Source organism: Diadema antillarum, unplaced genomic scaffold (assembly GCF_040938485.1).
Source record: "Diadema antillarum isolate AM-2024a unplaced genomic scaffold, OU_Dant_1.0 scf00000083, whole genome shotgun sequence".
In the NCBI taxonomy this organism is placed as follows: Eukaryota; Metazoa; Echinodermata; class Echinoidea; order Diadematoida; family Diadematidae; genus Diadema; species Diadema antillarum.
The window spans coordinates 982,703-1,007,705 of record NW_027270972.1 but is presented as its reverse complement, the minus strand read 5'-3'; the positions used below and the strand labels follow the sequence as shown (position 1 = coordinate 1,007,705).

The following is a 25,003-nucleotide window of genomic DNA, read 5'->3' as shown; positions in this document are numbered from 1 at the left end:
CAGTCAGTCCGCGGACAGTCCGCGGACAGTCCGCGGACAGTCCTAGGAATGTCCCAGGACAAGCCGATTCACAAAGTTATTCCGCGCCTGTCGCGGACAGGATGCCGAAATAACAAGATTTGCTTCCGCAACCCTTCCGGGGCTTGTCCGCGCCCAAGTGGACGTCCGCCCTATTACGAATCGTGCAGCTCTATTTTGGATTTTTTCAATTGATGATATGTGTACCTTGTGGTAAGGATCCCAGATGGCATGGCAGTATTCCAATCTTGGGCGTACCAGTGATTTATAAGCAATTGACTTAACTTCAGGAGGACAGCAGTGAATGTTTCTTCTCAAGAGCCCCAGCATGCTGTTTGCCTTGTTGCATATTTTGTGTATATGACGCGACCAGGTAAGATCTTTAGATCTTACCCCTCCCCCCACCCCCCCCCCCCCCCCCCCCACCATTTTTTTCTTTTTATTTCTTTAATTTTAACAAGTGGGGGCGTGCACGGTGCGCCCCCCTCTGCCTCTGACTACTACTACGACAACGACGACGACGACGACGACAACAACAACAACAACATTTTTTCTTTTTATTTCTTGTGTTTTAACAAGGGGGGGGGGCGGCACCCGGTGCGCCCCCCCCCCCCTCCCTGGATCCGCCTCTGACTACTACTACTACTACGACGACGACGACAACAACGACGACAGCAGCAACAACAACGACAACAACAACGACAAAAACAGGAGGAGGAGGTACAATACCGCCGGATGCAATGACTGGCACCGTACCCATATATACAGTGCAGTGCTCGTGATCTGCGTTTTGCTCCCATTCATTCATTCATAACAATATCTAACATAGGCTAGCGATGAACCAGCCGTCAATCTCGGTTTCTGGGTGAAAATCTCCACTGTTTCAAGAGGTGAGCAGGTAGACGTGTAAGTTGTTATGTTATTTGTGCTGATCATTTCTAACAAAAAAAAAAGAAACCCGACACCGTATCGTAATTCGACCTCGAAGCTCAAGTAGGCAATTGATTGATACAATCGACATAGTAAACAGTGCAGATGTATTTTACTCTGTAGCCCCGTATACAGAAATCTATGTCATGTACTGTAGGCGATTCTTCTTTTTCTTCTGGAGCTCTTGTCTGGCCTGGAGTGATACTGCTGGTTTAGTCTGTCTTATCTCCTTCAATCTCTTCATGATCATGGCCTTCTACCTGAGTTATTCTAGATAGTGAGTTACCAGATTGGTGTTCATCATCACTTTAACAGTCGTATCTTAACTTATATCACTAAATTTGTAGGTGGTGTAAACTGCGACAGCCGCCACACGCAGTGTGGCGGCTGCGCCGTGCTCCCATTCAAGATCTTCATGTTGAACAAACGGGTGCCTTTGCGGCGCTATATTTCCTTAATTTTTCAACAGAAACTACTAGGAATACTTACATGGGTCGATGAAACCTAAATGACTATCATCGGCAACTGTTTGATGCATTTCATTGCTTGTGATGCACAAAATGATGTCTTATAAGCAGCTCACCGATGTTCACAGAATTCACAATCACTTGCACAAGCGCACAGAATACTTGAACTGTATTGCTAGCCTTTTGTCAAGGCCCTCACGCTGTAACGGAAGAGCGAACGGACGAGCGAAGCTAGTCCATCCGAGCGCACAACGCTACCCCACTCGGCTGGCTCTCCACACCATACAGCGAGAGGGCCTTGACAAAAGGCTACGTATTACTTGCTACAGACGTAAATATTCATAAATGAATGATACACGCCAAAAAAAAAATAACATAACAACAACAACATGCTGCTGGCATTTTTTTCCGTACCCTTAATACGCCGAAGAAATGTGTTCCAGTAATGCTGCTTGAATCGCTTACAAAATAATAATAATAATGATAATAATGTCTTGATCTTGCACATCAATTAGGTCTTCACACTGAGTTCATGAATATTCATTTACAATGTTACTAGTATTATGTACATCGACGATGCGGCCGATGGGGGGAAAAAAAAACAAGGAAAAACTGAAACCCCACCTCTTCCTCTATCTCACTGAAGATGGCATCCATGATGCTGTGATTCAAATCACAATTCTGTCAAACTAGACTGTTAGTAGTTGTAACTAAGCCAGCCGTGTAATTGTATACAAAATGATACAGTACTGTACTACGTACAGTATTGCAAACATTGAAAATGAACTGTTTGATGCATATTCATTTCACCTTGTAATTATGCACTGAGTAATTATGCATTATTCATATCCTTGAGCTTCCCTACCGATGACGTCATTATTTACGCATGCGTAAATGCGTGCAAATGGATACACGTTCAAAATGGCAGCAGGGCTCTCCTCACTGTGGCAGGTCGCTTACTCCTAAAAAATGTGGAAAATTTTGCAGTTTCCAGATGAATTGGTGAGAAAAACCAAGCCAATGAAGTAATCTATACTTCAATTTTGATTGTTACTGCGTTCATTATCGAAATTTAGTTATTGTTTATTTGTGAAGTCGCCGCACGTGGCAATAGGGGAGCTCACATAAGCGAAACTGCGGGGAAGCCGCCAGGACCGCGCCTGGCGGCGCGGTCTCCGGGGCTAGTGGTGTAGCTGTTTAAAATGTTAAATAAGAGAGAGAGAGAGAGACACACACACACACACACACACACTCTCTCTCTCTCTCTCTCTCTCTCTCTATATATATATATATATATATTATGTATACATGAAACATATAGGTCTATATTTACAATTCATAGGCTACTCCATCACACTAACCGTCATTTGCTAGAGTTGTAAAGTTTAACTTTATCTTTTTTATTAGGAATACTTATGTGACAAAAATGGAGGACACTTCACTCAGACTCCAGCTCTAACGTAAAACTTTTTTACATAGCAAAGACTGCTGTAGCAGGCTGTTATGTTATACTAAGAATATACTTTGTTTTCACTTGTGTGTGTGTTTTGCTACTTCAGCTGTCGAAGAATCATCCTTTAATTTAAAGTGTTGTATAGACCTGGACCCTATGCTACACAGTAAATACTGAGCTGCTGTAGTACGAATAAATGGGACCACTTATACAGACCCTATTAACCCGTTGAGGACAAGTCCCAAGTATACTCGGGCAAGTGTCTTTGGGAAATACGTGTTGTAGCAGAATCAGTCCATCCTCAATGGGTTAAGACATTGTAATAAATCATTTGTGGTGTGCCTTCATCTCGTTCTGGACTGTAAATATTTTTACCTACTCTAACATATACTGTGTACAGCCCATCTTGTTCATATTTTGGTTTACTAATACTGTAAGAAACTGCGATGTGTGTTGTCTCATTCAACTGACATAGTCAGGGGTCAGGTGATTTTGTGGGATCAACGTCACTAATGTAGTGCTTTGTAATTAATCTTTCCTTTCCATTGTCATTGTTGTGATTGTAGGAGCGAACAGTTCTTGTTAGCATACAGCCCAGTCCAGCTTGTCAGCCAAGATGCGGTGTTTACTGATCATTCGCAATCCCAGCATGCCAGATATTGTCTTTATTTGGAGTGACATGGAGTTCAAGAAACACATCGCCAAGTCAGCTATGGAAAGAGGACTCTTAAATGTGAGTAAGAATATCAACATATCACCAGCATATCACAGGCATAGACTGTGTCCATCAGAACTGCTTAATTACTAGAAATATCTTTGAGGTAGAATATATAAGGTATTAATTTTGTCAGATGAAAGTTGTTTTCATATTTTTCTTTCTGTTTTAGATCACAGACACTGAATTTGTGAAGGATTGATACTTACAAGTATTCTGTGTCATAATACTTGACATAATTATCTGGAGTGCTAGTGCTGAATTGAATGATAGCTAAAACTATAGTGTAAACCTGTGCCCTCCTGGTGAATCAAACTCCACATGGCTAATCAATACACCCTAAATCAAATCAGGTTGAAGTTGATCTTTTTGAACTTCCATGTAGTCTGAAGAGATTTTATGTTAATTTTTTACTATTCTATGCAATTTGAGGTGTCAATGGGGTTGGGGCTTACTCTGTAAAGTCTTGATAAGGGTGGCTGGCCACATAGCTTCGTGATGACAGCTTCTTTCTTTTTTCGCATGAAAAAAAGTGTAACACGTTTGTTTCCTCCCTTCTGCACCAGCCTGATGAGGTCAACGATGACCTTGACCTCAGTGTCGTCACTCAGTACTTCTCACCCATCATTGCCTCCCATGGGCTCATGTCGTCAGAGATGAACTGTCCATACTCCAGCATCACTTGTAACAATGGTTTCATATTTGTCATCAAGCAGGTGAGAGAGCATAGTAATGATAGTTCTGGAACATACACTGTTAATTTAGTGAATCAATTTAAAAAGAAAATAATAAGAACTATTAAAAAAAGAGTAAATTACAAGAGACTGGACTCAAGCAGCTATTGTTGCAGTTAACAATTGCCTACCCTTGATTAAAGGTCCTGTTTACCTGTGGGAGCAGTGATTTAAAAAAAAAATGTTCAAGATTATCACTTTCGATGCATATGTGTAGGTCAGTTGTATCACAAAACGTCCTACCATATAAAATTTTTACAATAAAGCCTAAAATGTAAGGAGATATCACTATTTTTTCATAAAGCCATAACTGTAGACGGTTTAGTCTGGAAACATTTTTATTATAACTATTGTTCACATTTTGTACATTTTTAACAATACTTGACATTGATTATACTGGTTCAAATCTTTGCATTGGTTGTTTCTATCCGTAATTCACATTTTAGAACTATTTTGAAGCACTCATTCTGGGTTTTTGTTTCATCTGCAAATGGTAAATTATGCCTTTAAGGTTGGAATTTTTCTTTACAAATCTGTCCAATATTTATTGACTGTAACTGAATGAGCTGTGTCTTGTATCAGAATAGGGTGTGCTGGAAATTCCTGTGGGCTTGAAAAAGAACTTTGACACATTCATGTACCCTGTCTATTCACAGTTCAGCGAGCACCTCTACATCACCGTCAATGGAGATGGACAGGAGACAGAACAGTTCCTCCACAAGAAGCTCCTGGTCTTCCACAGGATTGTCCAGTTCTTCTTTGGGCCTTCTACCGAGCAGTAAGATTCTCTCCCCAGTCCATCTTCACAACCTGTATTGAAATTGTAGCTTCTGTCTCTTAACCCATTGGGTGCATTCGAGCGCTCTAAACTGAACCAAAGTGAACTGAACCAAAGCATACCGTACCGAACTGTGCCAGATTTGAAGCGTTCGAGAGCTCTGCTTAGAAAGCGTACCTCAAGAGTTATTTTTAGAAAAGGTCGCACATTTTGTAGCAAGAATGTCATTCACCTGGTGCTTGAACTACTTACAGCTGTCCTGAACAAAGAGAATGATGTTTTGCATTGTGACGTATGCGCATGATACCGGCATTCTTTACAGCGAACTTTTGGTACACTTTTGGTATGCTTTTGGAGCACATCGGGAAGTGGTCCACTTTTGGCTCGGTACAGTACGGTACGGTACACTTTGGGAGCGTTTGAGCATTCTTCTGGTGCGGGTATGGTACGGTACAGTTTGCTTTAGGAGAGCGCTCGAACGCACCCATTGAGAATGAGCTGATTTTGATGTACATGTAACATATGCTTTCAACGATATACTCAGGTTTAGTCTTGAAAAGGTTAATTTCAGTTTCACCAGATTGAATGTTTTTAAGCTAGTGGATTTTGTTTCTTCTTTTTTTCTTCTATGGTCATAGCCCTTGAACTTTTCTTGTCTTTAAAAATGAACTAAATCAATTCAAATGATTCTTGTACGTGGGGATTTCGAGACGATGCTTTACAGATTGCTTCATCCAAACAAACATATCCTTCTCTTTCTCTCTTACAGACTGAGACAAGATAATCTGAATGAGAGGGATAATATGTGGAACAGGCTTGGCTCCATTTTAGACAGCTGGTGCGACCTCTATCACACCAACCAGTCTTTTCTCCTTGAGGTCAGTACAATGCTCTGGATGAGTGCAGCCCATTTCTTATGGCAGAGCTCAACACTATTAAAGCTTTTGTCTCTGGTGGCCTGTTTGGACCACTGATATCATTCAATTTGAAATGATGGAGGTTGGAAGAGAAATGTAGTGGCACTAAATTAAAGGAAATGTAGCAATCTATTTTAGTCTTAGTTGCCTCACTGGGCCACCATTTGAAAGTTTGGTGGCCCAGCATCAACGTTTCGTTGCCTGGGGCCACTGCCAATGTGGGGTCCTACATTTGGTATATGTTAAGTTCAACAGAGTTTACCAGGGCGCATCCAGCTCTTGTAGATAATAGGTTAATGATTCATGCAGTATTCTGCAAATATAATCGGTGTGAAGAAATATCATGTAGTTTTCATGAGATTGACAAGAAGTTTGTACTTCAAGGAATCAATAGAATGTATTTAACTCTCACTAGGCTTCATTCAGCAATCAGCACATCCACCATTTGCTTTCCTTGCCAATTGACTGAGAAGCCAAGAAACTCATGATGTGAATAAGGAGTAAAGATTATGTATTCACCCAGTCACTATTGTATTACCTTCACATTCATGTGGAACTGTGGCATAGGTATTCCTGAGTTGGTTGTCAAAGTTTTCATTCATTTCTTCCTCTTTTCTCTTTTTTGATAAACTCTGTGCTAGTAAAAGAGCTTTATAGCAAGTTGCAACCAAGTGCAAACCAAGTGCAAGGGTTTGTCATCTCACACAAGCTACATTGTTGCACCTCCAATTGTATGTTTTCTTGAAGGCACTTGAGAGACTGACCGTTAACCACACTCTGAGTGAGTACTGCATCGGTCAGCTCAAGTCGGTCATTCTCAAGTTCCAGGCGGCCGGAGACAAGAATGCAGTCCATGCCATATTCATCACAGGAGCCAAAGTGCTCTCTCTTTACTCCAGGTATGAAGTGCTGTACCAAGGGGGGGGGGGGGGGGGGGGGGGGTTTGAGGGGGAGGGGGAGGGGTGGGGAGTTGGTGTAGTAAAAAGATTAACCGCTTGAACAGTGAGTGAGTTCAGGCAGAGTCAATTTGCAAGTTAGACACTGACAGCATTAGATGTTTCCTGTGATCATTATTTGTTATCATGCAGAGTAGAGTTCATGATAACCAATCTTAATCGCCATAGTTGTTGACATAAACTTAGAGATGCTACTTTTCCTTTTCAAAATTGTAATCAAGGAGGATGTAAGTGCCGAATTGTCATCAAATTTTTGCAATCAAAGGAAAGACTGTGACCATTTAAGTGGATTTAAATGTGTTTCATAGTGAATTGAGTACTGCAAATTATTTTAAAAATGTACCAGTACCTACATCTGTAATGATAAATTAGTGCAAATTTGACATGCCGTGGTACTGCTGTGTAGCACTTACAGTGTAGTGTAGCTTGAAAATGAAAATATCAGCAATGGTAAAAGTGCATATTTTGGGGGCACGCAGTTCTTTGGCACATGTCTGAGGCAGATTATCATCTGTGAAAAGGTGGGAGATATGCGTAAAATGTATGAGTTTATATTGTTTTTGAGTGCATGTGTGTTTTGTCCTGGGTGTTTGGTTGACAAATATTTTCAGGCCTGTTATCTACAAATGAAATTCTCATGACTGAATCCATGGGAATGTTGAATGCATTTTGAGTGTATTAGCTGTTGCAAGGATGGACAATTATTTGGCATGCTACTAGCAATTCTGTGGGAAGCCTCATTCCAGAAGTGTTGCATGTAAGATTGACTGCATTACGATTGTGTAATATGGTACAGTTGCTTGTTTTGCACTTCACTGCACATGTATGATGTGGATACATGCCATCTCCTTGTGAGCGGAAAGCTTAAAATTCATCACAAAGGATCAGGAAGTTGATATATAAGTACAAATCATACTTTTCTTGGGCATGCGTATGCATGTACTGGCATGAATTTAGCATGTTACGTATTTGAGAGCACACGAGTCTGGATAGCCTGTTCAGTGCAAATGTTGTGGTTAGATTATTAATATTTTCAATCCTTTCACAGCCCCAATAAAGCCGAACTCCAATTCTCCGATGTGCTGCTTATCATCAATCTGGTGAGGTCGCTCTACCCAGCCGCGGACGGCCCACTCCAAGAAGAGGCTCCGCCTCCCAAGCAGGACGGAGAGAACCGATTGTCTGGTGTTCTCAGCGATGGAGAATTCCTGAGTGCTGGGGAGGTGGCATTTCAGATGGGGTGAGTTAAGTTGCCTACCTGGTCACATGTAAGAAGTAGCTATCGAGAATTTCTGTAAGTGTGGACATTTTGTCATGAGTAATTGTTTGTGCTTGGCCTGGTAAGATCAATTTTGCATGTTTTTTTTTTTCTGCGGAATCAAAATATAAAATATTACATACAGCAAGCAAAAAATTCATGTGTTTTAATAGTTGTGCTAGTTTTCATGTAGTGCGAAACACAAAAATTTCCCCTTTTACAGTATACAAGAAACACTATGTATGGCATATATTTTGGTAATATGGTAAATATTTATACTTTGCTGCTTTTGTAGAGTGGGTAATTTTGTGTGACTGGAGATTAACACTGAGTGGAGATATTGAAGTAAAAAATAGCAAGACAAATGGAAAATATTTTTGCCTCATTTATCTGTCTTGTCGCTAATAATTTAGTGATCTCTTTAAAAGAGATTGTTAGTTATGACTTGTATATTTCCACGTTATTGTTGCATTTACCTTGTATTATACTGACCTTTTCTCAACAGATCCTGTATATCTGTACTCTGCTCTTGTATCCAACTAATATATCAAGTGATGTATACTGATGTTATATGATCCTTTTGTTCTATTCAAATGATAATAAGACTATATTGGTATGAATACGATAGTATATATTAAATCTACTAGAAGTTCTGGTGTACTCTGTAATGTTCTCCTGGTTTTAAACTTACAGTTGTCATACTTCTTTCTCTCGTTTTAAGCGACTTACATATTTTCTCATTGATTTCATCAAACATTTATCATCCTGACATGAAACATCACAGTCTAACTACTACAGCCCTACTGAGTCCAATGGTGAGGGCAGCCCTCAGCCCTCTGATGTCCCAGAGCAGGGGGACCACCCCACTGCCCCCATGCCCCCAAATTGCAATCATCTCAACGGCAGAGATCTGGAGACAAGAGCACGTCCAGCGACTCGCGCACAGATAGCTGGTGTGACCTGGCGGGCGGATCGGGGGCCGACATGTCCAAAATTCCTTCGGTGGATTTCACACCCAAGGGGCGCATCCCTGACCCCCCAATTTCAAACACCATCTGGTATACACCCATAGAGGTATGGCCACTCCTCATTGCATTACTTTCTCTCTGTTCTAGGTTTTGTTTATTGAATATTTGCAACTCTGAGATATTCCGTCATTGGATTATCAAAAATGAGCAAAGAGTACACTCAATTTTTTTTAAATCTTCACCTTAGGTGTCAATGCTCTTAAATGAGTATGATATTGATTACAACCAATGGTTCTTTGGTTCTTGCTGTGTAGCCTTTTATTTTGCCCATAACAAATCACTGGTTGATTCTTTTTTTTTTCTCTTTAATTGTTCTTGTAATTCATTATTTTGCCCTTAATAAATCACTGCCCAATGCATTTTGTTTCTGTTGTCTTGTTTTGATGGATATTTTGGTCTTGTTTGTTTTTTGCTAGCTCTGCTAAGGTACTGATACTTCTAAAAAGGTTTACATAATAATCATAAATCTGCTCGGTGTTTCACATTCAACTGAGTTATTTTCAGTTACCAGGTTGTTTTATGTGTGTGTGTGTGTGTATGCATCCTTTAGCTGATTTTTTTTTTGGTTAGATTTTTAAGCACATGCCATGGTTTGTTCAAATGTAAGTAAAAGAACAAATTAAAAAAAAAACTTTCATTGACTTATACAAGTAAGGTATGATGCAGGGGCGGATCCAGAAATTCTGTAAAGGGGGGGGGGGGGGGGGGCGTGACTAATATTTCTGGTGCCACTTCCGGGTTTCATTTCATTGTTTTTCTTTTTATTTCTTTTGTTTTTTACGAAAAATAAAGGGGGGGGGGGCGTGCGCCGGTTGCGCCCCCCTCTGGATCCGCCACTGTGATGTAATAGTTTTTAAGTTTGCAAAATATTCATGACTCTGCCCTCATGTCATTTGTCTTCATGACAACCATCTATATCGACAGGATTCCAGCAGGGATGAGGGAGATGATGATGAGTCTGCCAGATCCACTGGGAGGAGTCAGGGGACCACACCCGATCCCGTCAGGCACCCTCGCCACTCCACTTCTTCCTCCGCATCGGCGTCCTCACCCCACCCGTCTCCCGTAGATGCCGCGCCCACGGACACCTCGACCCAGGCATCAATGGGGGATGCAGCAGGGAGAGGGGTGGAGAAGGAGGATGATGCAGCAGGTGGAATAGAGGATGCCGTCCAGGTGAATGTGTTCCTCCAGCAATCCTGCCCCTACAGCCCCCACACCCTTCACATCATCCACATCCTTCCCAGCATTGTGCTGGTGGTGGTATCAGAGGTAAGTACTGCCAATAGTGCTCTCTAATAATTGGTGTGCTTCTCAGTCTTAACCTTTAAAGCAGTCTTAATACCCTGAGATAAGAAACCTTCATTTCAGTTTTAATTGAAGGGTTTATATGATAATCCAGTTCTCTGAGTGTGATAAATGTTTGTACATTGTCATCTCTCCCGTCATTGCCTGTGGATTTGCTTGCCCTGCTTTCCTAGTGATGCTGTGTAAGGATTTTACTTCAGCGACAAAATGGAGCAAGTGGGTCCCCTCTCATAGGAAAGTGATACACAGAAACTAATGACAATGGTTGATGAAACCATTTGGCACTGAAGTGGGAAGAATTTGATCTACAACTTGTACATGTATGCCATAGTAGCGTTGACATGCACTGCACAAACTTTATCTCCTATTTCATTTCCAGATTAACAACCAGGTGGCAATCTGTGTGCATAACTGCCTGGTGCGGCTGAACAACCTAACAAACGCCCTCTCTAGGTCAGACATGATGGGTGAGGCGCTGCACAAGCATAGCAGTGTGGGGAAGCTGGATGCTGACATCAAACAGCTTGGAAACGCAATCAAGAAACTGAGGGTGGGTGAATTTCTCTTTTAGCCTCTGAGGTGCTTCTTTCACCAGTTAGCACATCTGCTTGCATGCCCTATATGATGATCAATGTGTGAATAGGTATCATGGATCATATAAAATACCTATCGTCTCTCAATGACCTTCGTGTGGGATGATAATAATGTTTTAATTGGGGGGAGGTTTGTCTTTGTTTTTGACTGAGTTTGGAAATAATCATCCAAATATGAATGAAATAAATGAGTCTGTATGGCCATGTGCTTGTACACATAAAGGAGTTTCTGCATCGTTTTGTGTTTATCCTGTGATATCATGTCAAGAGGTTTTGATATTGATTCCAATTGTTTTTTTTTTATGATATTAATTGCATTATGTGAGAGAGCACAGCAAAGTTAATGAAATAGTGAAATGTTGCTTCACTTAGTTATGCAGAGCAGCCAGTGATTATGAAATGATAAAATCTTGTTCTTCCATGTACCTATGCAATCCTCTTGAGGCTGTATGCCCTCAGTTTCAAAATATGCTGGATGTAGAACTTTTGGCCATAGCCCTCTGCCCAAAGAGAAGATACCTTGATATTTCTTTGTACAGACCTCTGGCTAAATTATAGTCAATGAAATGTCCCGCAGATTTCAGGCTTACAGCAGGTCCATACTGACCTGTTGAAGTTGTGGACGATAGCCAAAGGTAGCGGACTAACCACCAGCCAGGGCACCAGTGCAGGGATGGCCCTCAGGTGAGAAGTTTTCTTGACCCTCTGAAACCCACTCACTACCCCTCCCCTCCCATTCTGTGTCCCATCTTCCTCCCATTCTGTATGTTGTCTTTTCTACTGTTTAAAATGAGTAAAAGAATAGAGGTGTTACATCAGAATTTTGTGGGGGATTATTGTTGTGTGCCATTTCTTCAGGAGAAATATGTTAGAAGGCACCAAGATTGTTCTTCTTTGGCTACAGCAGGCCTTGGAGTGATATGTTTTCAGTGGAAAGATGAATCAAGGGTAAAGTAGTAGGTAAAAACCCACCATAATTACTGCAAAACCAAAAATATCTGCAACATGAAACTTGCACACATTGGAGTTGACTGCCTTTTTCGTGGTATGAAATTACTATACTGTATTGTGAATTGGAGCCCATGGCCTTTTTTACAGCATGAATCTTTTGCAAATTGCTACTGGCATTCAATGCATTGTGTGGACAAGAACTTTCGTGTGCATTTTACTTTGATGAATCGCTGAGTTACTCGTGAAATCTGCAAAAGTTCCATGCATGCAAAAATTTCTGGCTTTACAGTAGGTTATGCATGATAAGACATAAAAATGCATGCTCAGTCAATTGCCAGTTGTAGTAGAGCAGATAAGCCGAAGAATTGTGCAAAATTTGACTAAGGCATGAAACTTTCACCATTGTTAGTACATGCTATAAGATTAATTTTAAGATCGGGAGGTAAGTCTGAATTGACCTCTGATGACCTCTAGAGGTCAATGACCTCAAAATCTAAGAAAATTGATATTTTGCGTCATTGGTTAATGATAAACACAGTAATGATGTACTAAAACTTAATTTTTGTCACAGTGAAATTGTCTTTATATTCCACAGAGCCCTGTCAGGTTTCTATCTTTGACCTCTGATGACCTCCAGAGGTCAATGACCTCAAAATGTCAGAAAATTGATATTATAATGCGTCACTCATAACTGAAACACGATAATTATGTACTAAAAACTAATTTTTGTAAGAGGAATTGCCTCAATGTTCAACTGAGCCTTTCGAGTCAGATTTCTACCTTTGACCTCTGATGACCTCAGATGACCTATGATGAGGCCAATGACCTCAAAATGTCAGAACATTGATATTTGGTGCAATTGGTTGATGACAAACATGATTTAGATGTTATATTCATTTGTATTACAATTGAATTGTTTTCCTATTCCACAGAGCAAGAGAAATTACTCACGTGTCTCTACCTTTGACCTCTGAGGAAGGTGACAGGTCAATGACCTCAAAATATCAGAATATTGATATTCTATGTATAGTCAATGGTCAACTTTGTAATACCCGATGTACAATCATTTATGCTATAATAGAAGAATCTTGTCATTCCATGGAACATTGGTCATTAGCCTGTGCATTATATCCAACTTTGACCTCTCAGGACAATGAGAGGTCACTGAGGTCACATGTGTAGGCTTACCTGTATGTTTGGCTTCATTGGTGTAATCGTAAATGCTTAATCATGTACAAATCACGCATTGACGTTTTGATCAAAGTATGTATGCATATTCCACAGAGCATTGGTTTATAGTAACAGGTCTCTGAAATGTGAGAGGTCAATTACTTCAGAAATAAAGCTTAAGTTTCTTGAGTGATGGCAGTGACCTCAAATATAACTGTTATGTTTGGGTTAGTTATGTAGACTAGCAAATATAGGCAAATATGGCCATTATCTCGACACTCGAGGAAAACAAGGCCCACGAGACTGATATACAGAGTGTTTAATCTATTCAGTGTAAGTCTCATAGATCTTTTCCCCCATTTGTCGGACTCATTATGGGACTGGTTTGCCTAAGTGTCAAGCTCATGGGCAATATTTGCATAGTTTCCAGCTGGTGGGCCTTTATTGGCCAGTGTAAAGCTGGTGGGTTGTTACAGTATGACTGCGATGAATGACTCATGGTCCTGGAGTATACAGTCCACAGCTGCGACATCATGGACCATCTTGAAAACTTCGACATACTGTGAGGCCCAACATGCATTCCACATGAAGCTATCCTGTGTATTGCAACTAGCTATTGCCATCCGAGACCTACCCAGGGAATAGATAAGCATTCATGGCAAACCATGGAGAAAGCGGATTGTGCAAAATATTTTGGAGTTCCAATAGGAGGCTCAGCTGGAATCAAATCGCCACAGCAGTTTAAAAAGGTTATACTTCAACCAAAGACTCTCTCCAGACAAAGATACGAGTATCATAAAGTTCAGGTGTTTTGCTACTCCATGCCGCTCAGGACTGTCCTAGAATATGCATGCATCATCTGGGATCCATTCACCCAGGTGAAACATCATGAAGTTTGGAATGATCCAGAGAAGATATGCACTCTTTAGCTGCAATGACCATCATAAGCAAAACAAGCAGTGTTACAGCCACACTTGAAAAACAAAACAAAGCAAACCAAAACAAAACTACAATGGCAATCCCTGTAAGAAAGTACAGCACAGGCAAATTCAGCGATAATGTTCTGCATCAAGAACCCCACAATATCCACTCCGCAGGAAGTTGTGGCTCTATTGCTGCATTCTTCAAAAAGGGCAAATGACCAAAAATGTCAGGCATCATTTGCAAGAACACAAAGTAGGCCTACTCCCAAAAAAGGTGACGGCTACTCTCGGCCACTGTCTCTTGTATCTCTTTGAAACACTTCAGGAGAGAGATACTCAATATTCAGCTCTGTTATTAAAGATACATATGTCTCTCTTTTTGTTTTTGCATTTGTTTGTTGTTTTTTGCTTCATATAGCTCTTTGGATACCTTCTTTAACCAATTAAGAAAAGGCTCCATGGCAGAATATTACAAGATTACACAGTATAATGAAGAAGAAGAAGAAGAAGAAGAAGAAGAAGAAGAAGAAGAAGAAGAAGAAGAAGAAGGAGAATAGGAAACGAGATCTGCTGTCAATGATGCAGAGCCAATACCAATCAGTTCCATGGCAGATCTTAGTCGGCACTGCAAAGGTTTGGATGTCTCTCTCTGTTGACAAAGGATATTCTAAAGCTCCAAGTAAGTCCATGGGGTGGTTTACATTGTCTGGGCATAGAGGGTTGTGTTGGGTATATGAGGATATGATGCTTTGTTATAACAATTAGGTCTGAGATATCTGTTTTTTATGTTTGTTTTGACCATCCCGCATGGATCTCCAACGAAAAGGAATGATAATGTGTTAGACCCAGCCGCCACCGTGTTTTTTCAATAGATTTTGATATTACAGTGTTGTTGAGAAAAAAGTAACCGCTCATTGTCCTAGATGGAAGTCAAAATTGAACTGTGTGTTGAATACTCTGCATACAATTTTGGACACACACACACACACACTCACAAAATGCATTTTTTTAAAAATATAATTATTATTTCATAAGCAGCTGGCCATTACAAACCAATGAGACCAGACATCAATATTCTTACATTTTGATGCATATCTTTCAATATCCTCCAGAGGTCAGAGGATCATCGCTAATGTTCATGTGAAATGAGTACACGCCTTTTGAATTGCTCACTTTTATTGCTATAGAAATACACAATATGTGCATCATGCCAATCATTAAATATTGTATCAGTTTCATTTTCAGTCTTGGATTATTTTTTCTATGTACGAATAAAATCGTGGCAAAGTAAACAACTTTCACATCAAAATATAAACGAGAATACTAACAAAGAAATAGATGTAATAACGTGCAAGGCAAATACCAGGACTACATCATCTTAAGGTATACAGGTGAAGGAAATCACCTTATTGATAAACAATTTACTTGACTGGGATAGCGACCACTGAACAATATTGTTTCTTAAAACTCTCTCTTCTTTTCAACAAGTGGAATAAAACACATGCACATGCCGGGGCATCAGTTTGGAGGAGGGGTGGGGTGGTGGCAGGGATAGTTGACCCCCACCCCATTAAATTCTGAGATGTGGACTATGTTTTGTTGTTGTTTTTTGTGCGTTTTTTTTGTTGCTTTTTAGACAGAAAACTGCCCAAGTTTTTCACTTTAAGTGTGCATCGGATTGTTCAAATTTAATTCTGAAATGCAAAATCTCCCTTCTGTGAGAGGGGATATCTCCTTTCGATAGACTCCTTCCCCCTGCTTGGTTCCTTCCACAGATATAACATACTTTGGGGAATGATAATTTCCCTTATTCTATGAAAAATGTTTTTAAGATATATTTTTATTTGAATTCCAAAGATGAAAAGACTTTCCTATATATGCACGATTGTTCATTTTGGAGGGCAAGAGGCATTTGCCCCGCCTCCCGAGAAAATATGGGAGGGGGAATGGTGGGGACGTAAAACTTTGCCTCCAAGTATTTCCTGAGATGGAGATTTTTTTTCTTCACTTTTTTGACAGAAAATGAATTGTCACTGAACATTTTCCTCACAAGGCTTCTGAAGCTTTCCTCCAAGTTCTCTTTTTTCATTTCACACTTTAGTTAACCAAAGGCTGTATTCCTCAGTTAAATATCTAAGTGCGTTATTCTGTTAATTTGTTATATATTTATTGTGTTATACATTCTAATCAATTATTGTATGCTTTGTATTTATGTATGTATGCATTGCATGTTTCTTTGTTTTTTATCGTAGAAATGAATAAACGAATTGAACTGAAAAAAAAATTCAGCTATAGTATGCACCAGATTAAAAGGCAGAATCTCCTTTGCATACCCTCTCCCCCACACTATCTTTCGTTATGTCCCCTTCCATATTATACGCTCAGTGCTTTTGTCCCATTTTTGTTCTATATCATCACAAAGTATGTACTAGATCTTTAATTTCAGTTCCGACATATTAAAGAAAATCCCTCTTGTTGGAGGGGGTAGTGTATCTTTCAATTAACAATCCCTCCTCGGTTTCTACCCTTAGACCGTTAGATTTGGTACACTCCTTTTACTGATAATTTCCCAAATATTCCATCATAAATGTGTATACTAGATTTTTTTTTTTACATTTCTATTCTTACTGCAAAGGCTCCCTCGCATGGGAAGGATTGGGGGACAGCCCCTTTCATACCCTCCTCTCGCTGTATCAACCTCTCCTCCATGCATTGATTATGGCTACACATTTGGGTATGGACTTTTTTTTTTTCAAAATGGTAGTTCAACCAAGAGTGGCACGAGATCATTGAATTGCAAACAAAAGAATGCAAAAGCTCCATTATGTGGGAGGGGGATACCTCCACCCACATCCTTCTGTCGATTGGTCTCCCTCCATAAATGGCTGACTTACTACACCTTTTTGATACAAATTTCGAGGTATTCCTTCAAAAGTGCCTGTGTGCCAGGTCGTTGAATCTCATTTCTCAAAATACAAGAGCTCTCTCGAATGGGAGTGGAATACCCTACCCTCGCCAACGCTGCGCTTGCTGGGTTCCCATCCATATAGACTTGGTACACCTTGGTGATCCATAATTTTCCAAATATTCCCCAAAATGTATGCATCAGATTCTTAAAAAAAAAAAAAAAAAAAACTTTGTCTTTGGGAGGAGGGTAGGTGAGATGCGCCCACACCCCATCAACTTCCGTATAAGTGATGACGCACACATTAAACAAGAGCTACACTGAATCACTGATTTCAGGTCTAAACCTGCAAAAATCCAATCCCCCACCCACATCCTCCCCCTCCCCCCTCCGCTTCATTCCTTTACACCATGAACTTATGCTTTTACATATTTTCCAAGTCCCCCCCCCCCACGTGAAAACAGATCGACACCCCTTGCTCTGTGCACATACCCGACTTAGATAATTACCTGAAAAGTTCTGCGGAATGAGTAGCCACTTTTTTGGTAACAGAAATGCATGGTTTGTAAGCCCTACATCATAAACAATTATTAACTATTAACTATTGCAATATCAATATTAACATCCTCACATTTCATTCGAGGTATTTGACCTTGTGTGATTTTCATAGGTGAACGGTAATGGCTCGTTAATAAACAGGGCCTACGAGTGCTCTCTAGAACATCAGCATGTTTACCATTGATGATGCCAAACTATTCTGATACTTTGAGGTCATTGACCTCTCGAGATCATCAGAGGCCAAAGGCAGAAACTCGTCTGTGTGCCTTGGAATATGAAGACGATGTCATTGTACACAGATATGCTTGTTTTGTACATCTTTACCATGTTTGACCTTTCACCAATGATGTCATACTTCAATATTCTGATATTCTGAGGTCATTGACCTCTCAATGTCATCAGAGGTCAAAGGTAGAAACCTGTCTGCTCTTTAGAATATGAAGACAATTTCATTGTAAGACAGATATGCTTGTTTTGTACATCTTAACAATGGTTACCATTAACCAATGACATGACAGATCAATATAATATTTTGAGGTCATTGACCTCCAAAGGTCATCAGAGGTCAAAGATTAAACCTGTCAATGCTCTGTGGAATCAGAAAATGGTTTCCCTGAAGTATAGATGCATGTTTAGTGAATCTTAACCACATATATCATTCACAAATGTCTAAAAACATCGATATTTTGATATTTAAAGTTCATTGACCTCTGGAGGTCATCAGAGGTCAAAGGTAAAAACCTGTCAGTGCTCTGTTGAATCTGGAAATGATTTCTCTGTGGTATAAATGCATGTTTAGTGCAACATAACCACATTCGCAAATGTCTAAAAACATCGATTTTCTGATATCTAAAGTACATTGACCTCTGGAGGTCATCAGAGGTCAAATCAGACTTACCTCCCGATCTTAAAATAAATCTTATGGTATGTACTAACACTGGTGAAAGTTTCATGCTTTAGTCAAATTTTGCACAATTCACGTGATTTTGAGGGCTTATCTGCTCTACTATTGTGAGTAGAGAGTCTTCTGATCATCCAAAGGATGTAATTGTGAATTAATTTGCAGCCATACATACTGAATTCAACCGGAAGCTGGGACTGCCCTATTACCATATGTTAAGAAAACAATGAACTTACAAAGAGACTTTCTCCATAATATATCCTATATTTTCCGACCCGTTAGATTAGCTACGGATTGTACAAGAAAAAAAAAAGTTTGGTAAAATGAGTATCAGAACAGTTTACAGAGCAACCTATAAAAGGAAAGCGACAGTAAAATGGTCTAATGCACAGGGTGATGTATCAGTGGTGGTAAGAGACACCACTACCTTTGTCTGCCCAGTAGAAGGGCCCTCAGGCTTGCCGACTCAAAAAGTCACAAAAATTATGATTGCATCATTTGAAGGAGCTTGAAAAATTTTCTTAAATTATGTCATGAACAAAAATTTGATTTGGGGATGAAATTTCATGCTATGGCCCTTCTACCAGGTAAGCGACAGTATTATTATAGGGATCTTTTTTTCAAAGTAATCTCAATGTCACGAATCGCTATCACGTAATCATATTTGTACATGTGTGTGTGTGTGTGTGTGTGTGTGTGTGTGTGTGTGTGTGATCTTTGAGTGTAGGTTGGAATCTACGCTGTCAGAAATGAGCAAAGTACTGAAGACGATCTTCCAGCGTCGCTACATCTCCCGTAACACGCCCCTGATCCGGCCCCCGCTGCGCTACCTGTCCGTCATCAGCGACGTCGGCGCCTCGCTGGCCGAGTCCCTGGTGCTGTACCATGAGTACCTGGCGGTCAAGGCCGGCCGCAACACCACAATGACCAACTACCTGGAGGAGTTCCCCGGCCTGGTGCACTTTGCCCATGTGAACCGCTCCAAGGATGAGCTCTACGCACCGTCCATTAACGTGAGCACAGAGACAGAGCACGCTGGAGTGGAAAGGAAGCTGCTCCATGAAAAGGTGACTGCTGCTAAGCAGAGATGCCAACTACAGTGCACCCCTGTTATAATGAACATGGATATAACGAAATTCTGGTTACAACGAAGTAAAACTTCAAGCCACAACATTATCTGCTGTATGTTTTTTCATCGTTTATTTGTTCAGTGATAATGAAATATCGATATAACGAAAGAAAACTACCGGTTTTAAGGACTTCGTTGTAATGGGAGTCCACTGTACATGTATTCATTTTCTGCAGTATTTTGTACTTCCTTTTTTTTTAGAGGGGGCAAAACTACCACAGGTTTCATTGAAAATGCTGCTTTCCCAAATTTTATTACTACACATGACTATTGAGGGAAAGGTAAAAAAAGAACAGAAAAAAAAAACTGTTGCTGTTTTCACATGAAAGCACTGAGAGTAGTGAGCTTTAGATGTGTGACCCCAACGCTAAGACAACACAGCCTCCCGGGATGGACAATGCAAACAGCTGTCTCATGCATGTGCAAAAACACCATTTTTTTTCCTAATTAGCATTGTCTTAGCATTCATGTTACAGATCTAAAGCTCGCTAAAAAACGAAATGTATACTGAAGTACCGAATGTCAATATTTTATTTGTTTGCCATGATGCAATCCGCAATCTTCTTTCCTCATTGCACATGCAAAACATTAGCCTCGTTTCAGACTTATCGAACTCTTTGCACAGATGTGAACATATCACAGAACACAGCAACTGTTTTTCTGCCAAAAATACACCTTTTCAGCCCTCAGAATGCCGTTTATGAGAATGGCATCCCTGGTTAAGGCAGGTGTGTGGTCTGATCTTTCTCAGATTTACGTCTGAAAAATGCCACGCTTGGTCTTTACTCCTTTATGCAGGATACCCAATACCTTGAGCTGTTTGTTTTAATTTCTTCTTCAAATTTTTGATGAAGTAATCTTATGAGAACATTGGGCTTTGTTGCTTCATGAAAGGGGCAGATGCATACTATAAATTGCTGGTTTTTACCCCCCCCCCCCTCAATGAAAAGAAAAAAAGATCAGAAAAACCTATGAGCTTGTGTGTAAAATAGCTTGCTGGCTTACAAATGACATCTGGCCAAGTTTTTTAATTTGTTGTATAGTTTTCCTGTTTACGTTGTTAAAACACCGTCTTTAAATGTACTTTTGTAAAATATTTGGCCAATTTTCCTTCTGTTTCTGTCTGTCCATATGCAATAGCTGGGAATTCTACTGGGAGAGTTATCCCACTAGGATGTACATGTTTCGTGTAATTGCTTCTGTAATTGCGCCCTCTATAGGTATGGAGCATGGTGGAACGTTGCCATGAGCAGCTTCAGCAGGGCTTTGTAGTGGAGACCGCGAGGCAGGGGGACTTCACCCTCTCCTATTGTCTCTACTTTGAAGATCCAAATGTGAGTTTCTTCATTACATGTGAATGCTAGTACAATCGGCAAGGTTACTGAATTAGATTAAGGCAAAGTTAACTATGTTTTATTGCACTTCATTCAAATTTGACAGAGCACTCCTTCGCTGTGTCCTTTTTATTTATTTTTTCTCCATCTCCAGCATAATCAATAGTACAAACATAGTGTGAATAAAAGGAAGGAGATATCAACATAAATAAACAAAATGAAGGGTTCATTGTACTTTGAATGAGAATTAAAGAAGTAAGATATTCGAGTGTTCAATAATTTGGAGGATGGAGGGGGGGGCAGAAAAAAGCAAAGCTTGTAGATGTGGGGCCCAAAAGTTACGGTATACATACAAAATCAAATGAAATGTATGGTCACCAAATGCAGTATGTGATTATGTTACTTAATCATTTGACCAAGTTAAACATATATTCATAAGTACATCATATTTTTGAGGGGGTCGACAAAATTAGATTAGGTGTATAAATCCAGCAGAGATGAAACTAACAAGCGATATATAAACGAGACAGGTACATGAGCTCTGACACGCCTTTATATCACATATAGATGCCAAACATAATCTCTGTCTGAGATCACACAAAGAAATTTATTGAATATAGATGGAAAGCAACTCCAGATTAAATTTTTCAACATGTTGAGTTTGTTTGTTTGTTTGCTTGTTTGTTTATTTGTTTTCCTGTTCTTAGCTTAAAATTTTCTCACAATGATATCACCATCTCCTCTCCTCGTTTTTTTCTCTCTTTCATAATATTCCTACCAGGGACCAGTGTTAGCCAGTCATGGACTTCCAAGGACAACCAAGACTCCAGTTCCAGGGATATTTGCTGGCAAATTCTTCAAGTAAGAGCAACATTTTCTTACAATATTTGCAGTAAATCATGTGTTCTATGTGACATGATGCAAGGTTTCATTTCCCAGTTGTCTCTGAGCAGAACAACAACAACAAAAAAGAAGACAACATGCAAAACACATTCTAAAGGACTTAAAGAGAATTCAGTTACAAACAAAGAATACTGATTACCTAGAACCAACTGAAATGAAGTTAGAAAAGAAGAGGTATGTCTCAGTATCTCACTATCTCAGTATATCTTCATTCATGGTTGTATGCACCCTTGTTACACCCAAGTGCACATTCTGTTTACCTGTGGTGCATACTTCACGTAAAATCTATTACCCCCCCCCCCCCCTTCAGCTAGTTTGTGCGAGATATTCTCATTTGTACTCTCCCCATGTCTTCCACGACTCTAAGTCTAAATCTATCAAGATTTATCTTGATGAGTTTAGCCCAGTAGTGACATTTTCTTTCTTCTTTTTTTCTTTTTTCCCTTCCTAAGTTAATTTAATGTCAGTTGACATTGGTTTCTTTGATTTTGTGTATGTATTTTCCGAGGGTCCCATACCCTACAAGTTTTGCTTTATAGTGGGACCCTCCATTTCCATTCTAGTCTTTGTATTATGTATTTGTATATACCTTATAGAAAAGGAATTCCTGTTGTTACTCGTGATCACATGTACGTTTTCTTTGAAATTGTCACAAATATGTTCTGTTAATGTATTGTATACTATTTTTCTTTGTTTATTCAATGGAAATGGAAATAAAGTTGAACTTGAACTTGAACTTGAACTAGAAATTAATAGCCTGCCATAAATGAATAGTATAGGATAAAATGATAGAGCTAAACAGAAACTAAATTTGATGAAGGGTTTAATTTCAGCCATTTCCCATTCTGCACCACAGTTATCAAGGTAAGCTCAGGACACCACGATTATACAATTAATCATATTTCCTCTGATGAAGGGGCACATATTTTAGTGCTGTGCAATACAGTCATGGGCTTTATTATTTATAGCTTCAGAATGTATGTGTGTTTTGGTTTTTTTTTTTCATCAGAGGTTCTCTTATTTAAACCTGTAATTTATGGTTTAATCTGTGGGCCAATTTTTGTACCTCTCTGAAGATTTGACACATGATCTGTGTGTGTATGAATAATGCAACTGTATGAGTAAATCTACAGTCTGTGGAATGTGGGGTATGTATCAAATAGAAATCGTAGATGTATACATGTATGCACACATGACATTAAACTGTTGAGGATGAGTGTATTGTGCTCTAACACACATTTCCCATAGACGCCTGCCGGAGTTTATTCGTGATTAATCTTCAATGGGTTGAGAATTTTGACAATGTATATTTTGCACTGTGTTAACCCTTCGTAGAGAGGTGGTTGACTACGCCTTCCCAGAAACCTCCGCTGTCTCCTGCTGTGAGCTGTTCTGCATCCACCTGTCCGTGGTTCCCATGGCGATGGTTGCCAGCCAGGTTAGGCGGCTGAGGATGAAGCTGCGCTCTAGCGACCCCATCACTCCAGTCAACCTGCTGTGACCTTGGACTTGAATTCCTATCGATCTACATATGTGCAATTTAATATACATCTCATTCCATACATGTACGTGTACAGTGAACATTGTGCAACTCGATATTGTTGCAATCGATGTAATGGCATAAGTTGACACAATGATTAATTCCAGATGTTCTCTTACGTAAAGGATTAGTTGATGATTATTATGCACAATATAGATTATTATTATTATCATTACTGTTGTTGTTAGTAATATTATTGTTGTTGTTATAAATATTATTATTATTGTTATTATTATTATTATTATTACTATTATCATTATTATTATTATTATCGTCGTCGTCATCATCATCATCATCATCATTATCATCATCATTATTACTATTGTTACATTATTCCTTGCCAAATTCTTCACATAAGTCAGAATTAAGAGGTTGACATGATTTCATTGTGCAGGTGAGAGTTTGTGGTTGAAGTTTTTGTCTTCAGATCATGATGTAATGAAAGGGGTGTAAATGTACCTGACTGTACATGTAGGCCCATCAAAACAATAATTTACTACTTACCAAGATTTACCAAGACTAACCCAAATTTCTGTGAATTGGAGCTGATGGCCTCTTTCACGGCATGACATTTTAGCGAATTGCCACTGGCATTCAATGAATATACTGTAGACAAGAACTTTTGTGTGCATTTTAATTTTTCGAATATTGTCTCTCGCAAAATTCCCGAAATTTAAATGCACGTGAAAATTTCTGAATTTTCTAGTAACTCTTTGTAAGCATGTGTGAATTGATGGGTAAATTGACAACGGCGTTAAAGGGACAGATTTTCTCAAGTCCCATGTGTGATGATTTATGTGAGGTTTTTTGTCTTTCATTGCTCTATGTTTGCACATGTTATGGGGGTTGCCTGTGTCAAGACATTGATGAATATATTGTGAGTGGCCAGATGCAAGTTGCACTGGAATTATTAGACGATTAATGCTGAAATCCTTCACATTCTATGTAGCTCTGTACCGGCCATTAGAAAATGTGTAGACAGAAAAGATGTGGTTCATGCATAGCTTAATAGCCGAATTCCAATAATTTGCTTGCAAATATGCAAGGTGCAGTTGTCAATGAGTGCATGATAATAATAATATTGTCAAATTACTCTTGGGTATGCATATACTTGGGTCTTTTAAGAGTGTGTGTGGTAACAAATCTAAGGGCTTACATAGAAATGTTCCAGTTTGTATGTCACTAGATGACTCCACCAAACTCAACCAAACTCAACTCAAAGAAACTCACAGAAGATAGAAGGAACATTGAGTCAATTGCTTTAGATGTCATGTTTTATATTAAACATTAGATTGGAAGCATAATTCTGTGGCACTTATGATGTGAGAGTCACATAATGAAGGATCTGTGTATGATGTGAGTATGTAATATCAGCAGTACTTTTTATATGAAGGGGACTTGATTAAATCTGAACTTGAAATAATTTTCGAAATACTCTATGCTGATCATGTGCTGAAGGCTCTCTGTCATTGAAAGAAAGTTTTTATAATTGTCATGTAATTGATTAACTGTGCATGTATACATTGTTGAGCAA

The 25,003-nt window shown here is 39.5% G+C and overlaps 1 protein-coding gene across 1 annotated transcript; it reads left to right on the top strand.

Annotated features, from left to right (window-relative positions):
- Nucleotides 1-834: 834 nt before the first annotated feature.
- LOC139717813 (BLOC-3 complex member HPS1-like) lies at nt 835-23,554 on the top strand. Its single transcript, XM_071629311.1, is given in 17 exon segments — nt 835-908; nt 3,435-3,601; nt 4,150-4,299; nt 4,974-5,095; nt 5,865-5,973; nt 6,760-6,911; nt 8,017-8,186; nt 8,189-8,208; nt 9,011-9,113; nt 9,116-9,300; nt 10,179-10,526; nt 10,942-11,112; nt 11,733-11,839; nt 19,291-19,630; nt 20,913-21,026; nt 21,808-21,887; nt 23,265-23,554. Coding segments are annotated over 16 exon segments (2,454 nt in total). The 5' UTR covers nt 835-908; nt 3,435-3,484; the 3' UTR covers nt 23,431-23,554.
- The last annotated feature ends 1,449 nt before the right edge of the window (nt 23,555-25,003 follow it).